We start from the raw sequence: 13,425 nt of genomic DNA, 5'->3' as shown, positions 1-13,425 counted from the left end.
GTATTTGTTCCACTCCCATATACAGTAAACATGAGTCCCACACTTCCAACTTTGAAGTGTAGTGAAATCACAATCACACAGCTATTTTAAACTACAGATTCATGAACCAGAATTAGAGAAGTCTTCTTTTGATGGTAGATATATCCAGCACACATACTGATCCAATGGCAGGGAGCTATATTATGGCTACAGTGAGACATCACACTAACTTTGCATGGGTCGCTTAATATAACATTGTTCTGTCTGCCCCACCTGGAAAAGTTACATTTATACAGAATTTCACAGGAAGTTGCAAAAGCAGTGTTGTCTTGAGTATTATTTAACAATAACTTGGGAAACCTAGAGTCAGAACTGAGGTCATTGTTTTGGTTATGTTTGACCACCATGTATTTGTTCATAGCAACATGAATTGAACCGTCCCCATGGCGTTTGTTCTTCTCTTTCTCCTAGGGTGACATCACATCTATTCCTGAACTAGCTGACTATGTCAAAGTGTTCAAGTAAGTCCAGATCTACAGAAAACCACTCATTCACTTTGCTTCTGACTCTGTGACACACTCAAGACCCTCAGGTAGTGCATGCAAATACTTTTTGCTTTTGTCCAAAGGATGTAGCACCTATCGGGCAAAATCAGGAAATATTTTCTGGCTAACTGGGAGAAGTGTTGCCTGTTTTGCATCAGCGTAATGAGGGTGGATTGTTTGCCAACAAACATTTGCAAGCTGATAGCCTCGGTACCAGGCTTTCATTTTTGTTGGTGCAAAAATTGAAAGCCTGGAGGAACGCATTGGCCGCTCTGGTCTAAAAGTGGGAGACAACCCTTCCGGGTGGGCGTCGCTCCAAATGATGTGACGTAGCGCTGCACTAGGGGGGAGAGGAGGGGCCGGGGGTGACGGACAGATCGATGAGATCCAATCAGGGCGTGCGCAAATCTCAGCCGCGACCCGCCCCTCTAGACCAGAAACCTAACACGTTAGCTCAGGCTAGCAAGCTGAGATTACATTTTAAAGTTTGGCTTGGGGAAACTCATCATCACAATGGGTCTTTTTAAAGCATATTTCATTTTTTGGATCAAAGCCCTTGCTGACAGGCAGGTAGCCCTTGCGGTTTGAAAGTCTCCTAATGTATATAAACTGCAGGTGGTATTATGTCCTCTATAATGGTCTCTGTTAATGTTCACGCCCAATGCTGGCTCTTCTCCCATTCATCATGCTGACTTTGCACTAAAGCCTATAAAACATTCTCTCCCTTCCTCTCTACTGTGCTTACTTACCGTCTCCCCTTCCCCAGCATCTCTCTACTTGTCTCTCTCTACTGTGCTTATTTACTGCCTTCCCTTCCCCAGCCCCTCTTGGCCATTGATTTAGAAAGGATGGGTTTTTACATTTGAGGTTTGGTCTCTGTGTTGTCGTATATTTTCCAGGCCTAAGAAACTGACTTTGAAAGGATATAAGCAGTACTGGTGCACGTTCAAGGATATCACAATTTCCTGTTACAAGAGCAAAGAGGAGGCACACGGGACACCTGCTCACCAAATGAATCTTAGAGGTACAAAAAAACATTAAACATGCACGCGCACACACACACACACACACACAGGTTACAAGAATGAACACAGGTTAAAAGAATGCACCACTTTTCTTCCTCTTGACATGAGGATGTGATCCATAGTGGTGTGTGTGAAGAATGAGTGTGACCTTTGACCCCTCCCTCCCTCATTGAACTATGGCTTTCACTGCATAGGCTGTGAGGTAACACCAGATGTCAACATCTCCGGTCAGAAATTCAACATAAAGTTGCTAATCCCAGTTGCCGACGGCATGAACGAGATCTGGCTTCGGTGTGATACGGTGAGTTTTGCACACTGGAGTTGACTTACATATATCCTACATATAAATAAGGAAACCTCTGCCGTCTGTCACTCTGTTCTGGATGGTTCTCCTCAGTGGGTTGAGCAATTGATCTGAACTTGCATGGCATTGACCATGAGCACTAGCAGACAGTGACAAAGCTCGTTTTTCACTTTCCCAAAATACAAGCTATAAATGTATTAATTTATGTTGGGTAGCAATGTAATAAGGTGATTAAACTCCCTGTCAGTGAATTATCTCCCGACAATGACCACCTAGCCAGATATTATCCCTTTACATAATGTTTAGATGTTTATGACATAACATAACTCATTCAACTCTCTCACTTCCCCCTTGGCTCGCCACAACAGGAGAAGCAGTATGCCCACTGGATGGCCGCGTGTCGCCTGGCCTCCAAAGGAAAGACCATGGCGGATAGCTCTTATAACCTGGAGGTGCAGAACATTCTGTCCTTCCTCAAGATGCAGCACATGAACCCTGACCCCCAGTATATCGCCGAGCCAATCACCACCGACATAAACCCAGAGTGCCTGGTGTCCCCACGTTACCTTAAGAAGTACAAGAACAAGCAGGTAAGTCCCGAGAAAGAGTTGCAGTCAAGAATGTTGCCGATGGTGCATGGCGAGATGGTGGATACTAGTCCCACCAGCCACAACCAAGTGACACATAATAATAAACTAGAATAGCAGGATCGTAATGTAGGGAAATGGTCTACTGGTAAGCTGTCCTGTAACGATAAGGTCACAGGTGTAATTCACACAACAAAATAATGTCTAATTATGTGTCAAACGTGTATTGACACCCTGGATAAGAGCCACAGCTAACAGACTATCACATGGCCAGGCATGTTGCTCTTATATCATACACAACGGGGTGCCAACAGGGTGGAGTTTCCCATCCCTGCGTGTGACATGAGACCAAAATAACTACTGTGTGAATGTGGACAATAAATAGTCTGAGATGTAAAACATGTCAACAACGTACCATCCTCATTTTGGGCGTGGTGTAGTTTGTTAATGTGAGCAATAGGTAAAACAACATGGAGGATATATTTAATGCACTGATCTCTAGAAAGAGAGAAAAAGTCGGCGATGCAGCATTTGTGTGTTTTGGGGGAGGTTGTTTACATGTTTGATGGGTGGATAATGGGGGTGACATGAAGAAGTGTCTGGTGCTTCCCACATGGGTGCCTCCTGGCATCTGAGTTGTCTTGCATTGGAATGTACCCCCCCACTCCTCCCCTTTTCTCCATTCCTCATTCCCTCCCTCTCTCCGAGGGGAAACCAGGACAGCAGACAATCCTCCCAACTTGCTTACACAAGTGGTGTTTCTTATGTCAGACTCCGACCATGTGCTTAAACGAAGGCCATATCGTGTTTCTCGTCTCCTTTTGTTAATTCTGATTAAGAAAAACACTAGATGGACAGGGATTCGGCCCCATGGGCTGCTTATACCCATGCATCGTAACGTCTTCGTAGATCAGTGGTCTCACAGGATGTAGAGCAGCCGCTTGGGAGTCAGAAGTTTCCCCGAACCTTCATTACTCCTGGCAAGAAAATAACTGCTGGGTGCCTGCCTGCCTGGCATGGTTTACTCGCCGTCTGTGTGTGAATGTGAATAGGTGAATGTAATTATTCTGCATATTGTAAAGCGCTTCAGAGAATTGCAATATTTACCATTTTGTGTCAGAGGTACAGTATATTTGCCGATTACATGCCACCATCTGGTGGCTAAACTCAGTACTGTTGCCAGATAATATGCTCTCGGAGCCTAGTTGAACCGGAATAAATTGTGTGGTGCAGGGAGCATCAGTCCACAGCGTCATGCGAGGTCGGATTAAAGAAATATTAAGCTGTAAACATAGTCCTTTATGGGACAGACTGCAGAAATCCATACAGAACATTTTAGAGTTGTCACTGTTGAGCCATTAGTGGCAAACCAACAACACATGTGCCAGCATATTTCAAAATATAGGCGCTAGAGCGCCAGCAGAGATAGCAGATTTTACTCTGAAAAGCCCCGCCTTCCGTCCCCGTCCCCCCAAAACCGGGAGGCATAATCTTCCATTCTTATCTCCAGTCTCTCTAGAAGCGTTAATATTCCAAACGAGATGCATGCTGAAGTCAGGAATGAAGACAGAACGTTACCCATCTGGTCAAAACCATGGAGAGTTCCCTAGAGTAGGAGCCATTCTTTTGGAGCCGCAAACAAGGAAGTGAACGGCAGTGCGCATGCGCAAATCAACAAGGAGTACATTGCAGAAGGAGAGGCCAAACAAATCGTATATATATCAAAGACCAAAGGATGCCTGTGTGTGTGTGTGTGTGTGTGTGTGTGTGTGTGTGTGTGTGTGTGTGTGTGGGTGTGGTGTGGTGTGGTGTGTGTGGGTGATAGATGTGATGGTTAAAGGGAAGGAGGGTGGTGATGGTTAAAGGGAAGGAGGTGGTGATGGTGAGATGGGTTTGCCTCCCCTTAGGTTACTCACTCAGTCTGGTTTTGATTTAGCTGTATAGGAAATATAGAGCTGCTAGGAGGGCTTGTGTGTATGTTGGGGGAGGGGGGTCAGTAGGATGTTGGTAAGTGATGACTCAGTACTTTTCTGGGACTGGGCTGTAAGTATAGCCTAACATGTTCTGGATGTCTGCACATGAGACTTTCACAGAAGATTTTACTGTGTAAGAAGCGGAAGACAGAGAATGAACGGTGTCTCTGAAAAGACAGGGAGTGTCATTAAACAGGAAATGTTTTGGAAGGGATGCATCACAAACAGCCAGAGGGGTGTCTACCACAATTAGAATGTTTTATTAATGTTGGCATGATGGAACCATTAGTGGGGGTTTTTTCGGAACAGAAATCGTTTGCATGTTGACTCATCATTGGAGCCCAACAGCAGGAAAACTCTGAGAAACAAGTGTCGGCATTTGTGGTTGAATGTGTATGAGCGAGACTCAAAGCATTCCAATTTGTACTCGTAGTGGACCACAGTCAGAAGCGGCGGTCTCTCGTCTCCCCAGCCTGTGGGGAGGTGTCTGTCAGTCTGTCTGGCTTGGCTCCAGTCTTGGTCACAAACCCAGTCCGATAGTGGGTATCCCCAGGCACAACATGAAAGTCCAGCTTTCAGCAGAGTTGTGTGTGTGTGTGCGTGTATATGTGTGTTCACTCATGCACAGACGCACATGTACACCCAAATAGTGGGTGTGGGGGCATCAGGAAATGAGCCGTGCCTAGGAATGCTGGGTGGGAAAAGAGGCTGAGAAAAGCTCCTTGCTCTGTCAGCTGTGGGAGCCATGTGGGGGCGCTGGCCCACTCCCTTTCTCTCTTTCCCTTTTCTTCCTCCTTCAACTGCACTTCCTCTCATCGGACTCTCCCGAGGCAACTTCCGTGCTTCAGTTCCCAGTGGATACACACAGGAATCTTTCAACCGGGAGTAGTTTGGTTTCTAGCCAAACCTACTGTACTGTATATCTTAAGGATACAAATGATGAAGGCAGAAGGCACAGGGATTGGAGGCTCTGCAGTTCCTGTATGACTCTCTGGTAGTTAATGCCATCTTGTGGATGAAAAGCGAATGACTGCATATGGTTGGGGTTTTAACCCTCTAGTGGCCATTGACGTTATTTGCGTGTTAAATCAACAAATCCCTCGTGGCCAATGAGGTTATCTGCGTAGTAGACGTACTGCCCTGTCAGTATGTCTTATTATAACAAAATAATGGAATTTTTTGACTTTTTTTTATTTATTTTTATGTAATCTACCAAAAACCGGCCGAAACCCGCGCGATCGTGCACTATCGTGCACGCGCGCCGTCTCTATGTGATCCGCGGCAAAAAAGGTGATATTTTGGGATGTTCCTGGCCGTTTTTAAGCTTAATTTGACTAAAAAAGCTAATGTTAGCTTAGCAATCCGGACAGCCAAGCTATGTGCTAGGGGTCATATTAGCCTCCTTTGTTTACTTCCGTTTGACAGGAAGTGATTTAGCCAGATTTGACACTTTTGCAGAAATCAGAATAATGGAACGTTCCCGCCATCTGGTGGCACTTCTGGGTATTAATTTGAAAATGAAAGTAAAACGTCATGTATTTTATTTAGATCGCTGATCCCTCTTATTGCATTAAAATGACGAATTAAGAAATGGGGCATTGGCCAGCATTGGCCAGATTTGGCGACTTTTTGAATGGCAATCGGAAAATGTGAGATATGACCACAATGTCACGAAATGTCTCATTTTATAGCTCCAAGTCACTACTTTACAATGAAAAAATAATTATGATTATAGCTTGTTCCATCGTTTACTTATAAGCTTTTCAGTAGACCTTGGTTTCAGTGATAAGTCAAACCAAGGTGTACTAAAATGCTTATAAGTAAACGATGGAACATGCTAGGAACATTATTCTTTTTTCGGTGTAAACTAGAGATGTGCAGCTTTAAAATGAGATATTTCGTGACATTGTGGTCATATCGCACATTATTCTATTGTCATTCAAAAGGTCGCCAGATCTGGCCCAATGCACAATAAGATGTTATTAAATCTAGCAATAAGTGGGTTTTAATTGGACAGTGCTTCTCAAATGTATTGGCTCCAGTAATCAATACCCTATTCCCATTTCCCAGGTGTCTGAATCCAAGTTTTATCATTAAACATGATATATTTTTCCACTTTCTCTCACATACAGATCATGTACCTGCACATATCTTAGGCCTAATGGCCTATGTACCTCATTTGAGAACCACATAGGATATACAGTTGTTATGCTAAATGGTAAATGTTGCATTTATACAGCCCCTTTATCCAAAGTGGTGTGCGTTAAGCCATCAATGAAGGGTGCTCCACTGCCGATTGGTTGTGTTAGGACGGCGTCTGGACAGCATCACCAATTCGCCCCAGTTCATGTTTTGACGCCGTCAGAACGCGGCGCAACAGTCAGTGGAGCCCTGTCGTTAAATTCACCCATTCACTCACACATTCACACACTGATGGCAGAGTTAACAATTATGGACTTGAGCCAACGTTATGTTCATGATACCACTTCTAGCACAGTTAATCAGGAGAGTTGTGGTTTTTCCAAAGCCTAAGAGTAATGTAACAGCTATTTTCAAACATCCAGCCTGTGCATGAATGACTATTCATGCACACTGCACAGGTCCCATGTTCAATCACTCTATGGAACCAATTGTTTTGCCACCTAACACTGTCTACTTGCTGTTACAGATGACTCAAAGACACTGCTGCTCTGCTTTCTCTGAACACTGCATGACCCTTCAGGCCTTCGCTGACTCGTTTTTCCTCATTTAGCATATTTACAGTCATGACCTGCTCTTTCCTGCAATATTGTTCTTAATTTTTTTATGTTTTATTTGTTCTTTCTTTCTTTTTTTTCTACCCCTGTGCATCTCTTTACCTCCTGTGTTATCCTTCCCACCCCCTCACTTCAGCCAGGCTATATCAGGGACTTGGTAAGTTTAAGATGTGTGCGTTTGTGTGTGTGTGCGCGTGTGTGTGTGTGTGTGTGTGTGTGTGTGTGTGTAGTTCTGAGCTGCAGATATATGCATGTGTCTGTAAACACAGATGTGTGGCTGTCTTACTAAACCAGAAATAGTCCCTAGTTAACTATACTGGTAACACTTGCTATGCATTATGAACACACTTATAAGACATTATAATCTTCTCGTAACCATGTATAATTATATTTATAAGCGCTCATAAATAATCATAATACTTTATAACCTTAATCATAACACATTATAAACTTTATTATAATGAATTATAATGTCAAGTATTATACTTCATAACTTGCTTTGTATGCCATGTTTATAACACATTATTATTATAAGACATTTTCTTTATAATTTATTATATATGTTAAATGTTAAATTATTATAAAAAGTTCATGAACTTTATCATAACACATTTTGACTGGGGAGTCATATTTTGATGGAAGTGTATCAACTGTCATAATTTCAAGTATTAGGATGTTGATATTCATATTGTTCATCCTTAGGGCAGTGTCTATTTCAAACACAAAGTGTTTTTTGACTGGGGAGTCATAATTTCACCCCCTCCGTATTGGACACTATTAAGATGTTAATATTAATTTTGTATTCATCTTTAGGGCCCAAAATCACACCTCAGAAAGCACGAGTGTCTATTTAAAACATAAACTGTTTTTTGCCTTGGGAGTAGACAGGCAAATCGACCAATGACAAAGCTTCTATGGAAAATCTTTGAATGCAGATTGTGGCCCCTAGATGTGTCACAGAGACTAAGTTTTTTTGGGAGCGTTTTACCCATTGCTGGCTGTCTGAATACCAAAAATAAATAAAAAGGTCATTACAATTTTGACATATTATAAGTCAGTATAATAAGCTTTATAATGTGTTTTGATAAAGTGTATAATTAAGTACTTTTATAATGAGTTATAAACATGGAATACATAGCAAAGTATGAAGTATTATAATACTTGATATAAGTTTATTATAATAAAGTTTATAATGTGTTATGATTAAGCTTATAGAATATAATGATTATTAGTGCTTATAAATATAATTATACATACATGTTTATGAGAAGAATCTAATATATTATAAGTGTGTTCATAATGCGTCGTTATAAATGTGGGATGCATAGCAAGTGTTACCAAAATACTTGATAGTACTTTATCTCTATAGTGTACTCTAGTTTTCAGAAACCATAGTATAATTTTTTTCCCCTTTTGCTTCTAACACATTTCCTCCTTAGTGGAACTTTAGAGCCGTATTGCTTTGACTAAGAACTAAATTGGAGCTGTCCCTAACACTAACATTGTCATATAGAGTATCTTGATCTTGGAGAGTAAGGTCACTTTACACGTCTGTGTTGGGCTGATCCCATTGAGTCAGAGGTCATGGCTCAATCGGTCAAGTAAAAGAAAACACACACACCCACACACACACACACACACACACACACACACACACACAGAGAGAATGGTGGGTAAAGCTACTATAGCGCATTCATTTTAGTTTGGATCATCTGCACTATCTTTTCAAGTATGTTTGTCTTCTGTTGTTGCGTGAAGTAGACGTGTATTAAGGTAGCACTTTTTTTATGGGCTGACCCTGGGTGCACACCTGGCTTAATGGAAACAGACAGCCTGTGGTGTCCTCAAGTCAGAGCCCAATGGATGGTTTCTGGGTGGTGATGGGGTGGCTTTGCCCTTTGTTAGTTCATGTTAGTTATGGGTTCCACAATTTGAGTGTATAGACTAGTTGTATTCATGTGTGTGTGTGTTTGTCAGATTTCAACCCGCATCCTGGAAGCCCACCAGAACGTGGCGCAGATGAGCCTCATCGAAGCCAAAATGCGTTTCATTCAGGCATGGCAGTCTCTACCGGAGTTCGGTATGACCCACTTCCTTGCCAAGTAAGCCCCTTCCTATCTACTCGATATGAGATTCCTTTCTTGTGTGAATGCACATGGTGTGTGTGCATGAGTGTATTGTGTTGACAGACACAGACATATTTTAACACTTACACGTTTACAACCAATTTGAATGATTCACAGGTTCTATTCACTGAAGAAAGAGGAACTGATTGGCATCACCTACAATCGTCTAATCCGGATGGACGCCAGCACAGGAGACGCCATCAAAACTTGGCGCTTCAGCAACATGAAGCAGTGGAATGTTAACTGGGAGATCAAGCAGGTATTGAATGCTTGTATTGTTTTTCCCCCTGTAGCATATTTTATAGATTTTCTTCACATCACTCAATGTCACTCAGTTTTTTAAAAGGAGACAATAAATGGGACAAAGAATATCAAATCAAACTGGTCTCTGATCTGTTCCATGTGCTCAGGTGACTGTAGAGTTTGCAGACGAGCCCAGTTTGTCATTCGTCTGTGCTGAGGTGGACTGCAAGGTCGTACATGAGTTCATCGGAGGTTACATTTTCCTGTCCACGCGCGCCAAGGACCAGAATGAGTCTTTAGATGAAGAGATGTTCTATAAGCTGACCAGCGGCTGGGTCTGAGTTACTCTGGGCAACTGAACGTGGTCAAAGGTTTGTTGGGCAAAGTTCAAGTGTGCTTGCCTTTCAGAGGGGAGGGAGGGTGGGAAAAGATTATATGGGTTTATTTTATTCTACTATTTCTTGGTCTTTTTTTTTTTTTTTTGAACTGTGCTAAAGAGCCTGGAGTGGCACCACTATTGCCATGGCTGATGCCATTTCTATTGTTTGTTTAGTTTTTTGGCCTGCATTACAGCTGAGATTTTCTTTTTTTTTAAAACACTAATACTCTGCTGAGTGCAGTGCAAATGAACTCTGAACTCTTAATGTGGCCTAACCCGACGCTAGCAGAGGCTGCACACAAACAGGACATTTGATGATGTTTCTCCCACAAACCCTCCTGAGTCTTGACTCCTTCCGTTTCCTAATCTCCTCTTTGTCCTCTATGCCTCTTTCTGGAGTGAAGCTCCCCAACCTACATCCATCACAACCTATCAAAATGAATGCCAAGAGGCCTTTCAATCCCAAAGACTTGTCTCTCTCTTTCTGCCATCTCTCTTATTGGATAGAGGGAGCTGATGTCATCTGACTATCAAGCCTATTAGCTATAACTATGTCATGACAGTAGTCCAACCAAACAATGTTATGATCCATCAAAGTTTCTTATGAACAATAATGTTATTTATTGATCCTGGTGGGTTTTATTTTTTCCACTCTAGTAAGGTGCTGCTCATGTTCTCTGGTTATTTGCATTACATATAATTGCGATCACTTATGTTATCTTACTCGTAGCCTGTTGATTATTTGCACCACCACACAAACCCACACAAACACTTCAATCACAATCAAAGAAACTGTCTACCTTATCGATATGAAGTCGTGATTGTTAATTATTGTACAAGTGTTCACTCAGTCCAATCTGTCCAATTTATGAAGGATTCTCACTTTTCTAGTTCCTTAGTTCACATGAAGTCACACGTTTAAGCACTTCGACAGTATAGAGATGGTCCCTTTTTATGAATAAGCTGTAGTGAAATCAGTTTTGCCTTTCTTGTTTTCTAAGGTCTTTGAACGATGTCCTCTGTGTTGAATAACTCTGGTGCGCTTCGAGAGTTTGAACAGAATCTTGTTCCATTTTAAATGAATGTTGATAGTTAGCATGTCTGCGTAAACACCATTTCATTGTACTGGGGATGAATGTCCTGCATTCTTTACGATGGTGACGCTTGCCAAAAACAACCACCTTTCTTATTTTATTTTTTATTTATTTTTATTTTTTGAGTGACACTGTCATAAGACTGAACATGAATTAGGCATTACCATCGCAAATGCAGACATTGGTTGTCTTCTGTTCAACAGATGAGAAATGTGTTCATCTTCTGGCACTACATTAAGGTTGCTAACAAGAAGCGTGCCAAAATGGAGTAGAATTCTGTCTGTCATGTCTAAGGCTGTACCCACAGAGAGGACTGGATTTGGAAACCCTCAGCTAAGTACACTACAAATATAGGAGGGATACTATAATCTTAAAAGTACCTTCTTTTTATTACACCATATAGTATTATAATTCCTTTCATTGCGCACCAGCAAAATAGGTCAGCAAGATGAATATGCAAAGTATTTTTTTCTTTGTCCTCAGTATGAAGGATCAGTAAATGAAGTATTAGTTTTTGTAACTAATGTAAAAAAAAAATACACAGGTTTTATAGAATTGTACAGTTATTGTTATTTTCAGGGTGGGGGGCTGAGGGTTGAACTTTTTTTTTCTTTTTTTTCATTAGAGGGGGGAAAGCCATGTCAACATTGTGTAGTGTGAAAATGTGTGCCTGCCAATGTTATGATCTTATTGAGTTTTTAGATGAAGATATATATAAATATATATGAAGATAACACTAGTCTCAAACTCCAGGTTCATAGGATTTCATGAAGATTTCTGTCCTCGCACTACATATATTATAATTTCTTGAAAATATGAATAGTATGCCTTTTCACTGTGCTTTATTTTCTTGTTTCTCTATTACCAAGTGTATTTCATATTCTGTTTTCTATCCAACTGTGGCACTGAGTTGCTTTCTGGCTCACTCCTTGAACAAACAATGAAATGTATAATTGATTTGTTCAATGCCTTTTTAGAAATATGAAGTCGCTAATGTCCATGTTTTATCATGATAGAAGCATGTCATTGAATTATGGTGGTATGAATGAGACCCCCATAGCTTAGGCCCTGGAGTTTGAGACAAACCAGCAAAAATGAACTGAAGGAAGAGGAAAAACAAGCTTAGCCTATAAAGTATATTATTTTTCCTCAGAATTTGGTCTTTTTTTGCTTGCCTCCAGTGTCCAGAACAGCAGTGCATGGCCTGCTGTTTTCAGACTGTAAAAATGCATTTATTTTAAAAATAATAAAAAATACTTTTTATTTAAGCAAGGTTGTCTTTCCGTTCTGCTTTCTGTGCATCAGCGCTCCGGGTGTTCATTTTGGTGTGCAATGTACAATTTATAAATGTAATAGTCCCTCTTATCCAGGTCGACTTAACAAAGTGTGATTACACAAACGTCATGAACTCTAGTCAACCAACAACATGGTCTCACCAGACAGTGGCCTTGTGGTTCGTGTCTGCCCTGAAACGGGGAGGTCGGGGTTCGATCCCCGGCCGGGTCATACCAAAGACTGTAAATATGGGACCCAATGCCTACCTGCTTGTCACTCAGCATCAAGGGTTCGATTTGGGGGCAAATCAACTAATGATTCCCAAGCGCGGCGCACGCTGTGGCTCACCGCTCCAAGAGATGGGTCAAATGCGGAGAACAAATTTCACTGCGGTAACGTGTGTGTGACTAATCGTACGGCTTTGACTTTGGTAAGCCGTCCAGTAAACAGAGTGCCAAGAAAACCAATGTGACAAAGTAATTAGACTATGACTTTGTCTTAACTTAAATCATATCGGGATGTGATTATTTTTAAATGCCTTTTCATACACTTGTTAAGCACTTGAAACACATTTGCTCCAGGTGCAGTTTCAGCATCTACACCAGAGGGCAGTGCACAACCATATGTCCATCCCCATGCACCTCCACCAGTCTCCATATACAGTAGGCAACCTTCCAAACTTATTCAATGGGTCCCTGTTCCTAAAGCTGACGCATTTACCTGGCATCCTTAGGGAGAAACCAGATTGACGAGGTGATAACTCGAAGAATGCCTGCAGAGCCTCTGTTTCTATTCCCAGGCTCGTCTAGTAGTCCATTCTCCTCTGGTGACGGTGTTAAGCCATCCACTCTGTCCGTCTGTCACCTGCTGATGTGTTAGCATTAATAGAGGAGCAGCTCCAACCACATGCAGAGTGACAGCAGGGTTAAAGGAAGAGACTGGCATCCTTTGTGTTTGGGCTGCAACAAGTTGGTAACTAGAACTGTGTGGTGGTCAATGGAGCATCACAGTGGCTCGGGTAGTTCAGAGGAGATGGTCAGACTGCCTCTCACAGTGATGTCTCTGTTATCTGTATTTCTATAGAACATCTTAAAACAATTCAAGGATAAATACCAAAAACATGATAACCCTCAATCCAC

General features: G+C 41.7%; 1 protein-coding gene across 4 annotated transcripts in view; it reads left to right on the top strand.

Moving 5' to 3' along the window:
* The window catches only part of fermt2 (FERM domain containing kindlin 2), a 51,394-nt gene extending 41,452 nt beyond the window's left edge, over positions 1 to 9,942 (top strand). For 2 of the 4 annotated variants that reach the window (XM_083792100.1, XM_083792098.1), the window contains 8 exons: positions 451 to 500; positions 1,424 to 1,548; positions 1,744 to 1,850; positions 2,222 to 2,443; positions 7,306 to 7,326; positions 9,147 to 9,271; positions 9,413 to 9,554; positions 9,706 to 9,942. In XM_083792100.1, the coding sequence (XP_083648226.1) occupies positions 451 to 500; positions 1,424 to 1,548; positions 1,744 to 1,850; positions 2,222 to 2,443; positions 7,306 to 7,326; positions 9,147 to 9,271; positions 9,413 to 9,554; positions 9,706 to 9,879 (966 nt within the window). In that variant the 3' untranslated portion in view covers positions 9,880 to 9,942. The remainder of the gene's footprint in view (positions 1 to 450; positions 501 to 1,423; positions 1,549 to 1,743; positions 1,851 to 2,221; positions 2,444 to 7,305; positions 7,327 to 9,146; positions 9,272 to 9,412; positions 9,555 to 9,705) is intronic. The other 2 variants (XM_083792101.1, XM_083792099.1) reach the window with 1 other exon arrangement.
* The last annotated feature ends 3,483 nt before the right edge of the window (positions 9,943 to 13,425 follow it).

Source organism: Protomyctophum parallelum (genome assembly GCF_964188405.1).
Source record: "Protomyctophum parallelum genome assembly, chromosome: 20".
Classification (NCBI taxonomy): Eukaryota; Metazoa; Chordata; class Actinopteri; order Myctophiformes; family Myctophidae; genus Protomyctophum; species Protomyctophum parallelum.
This window is presented reverse-complemented; position numbering and strand designations above follow the sequence as displayed.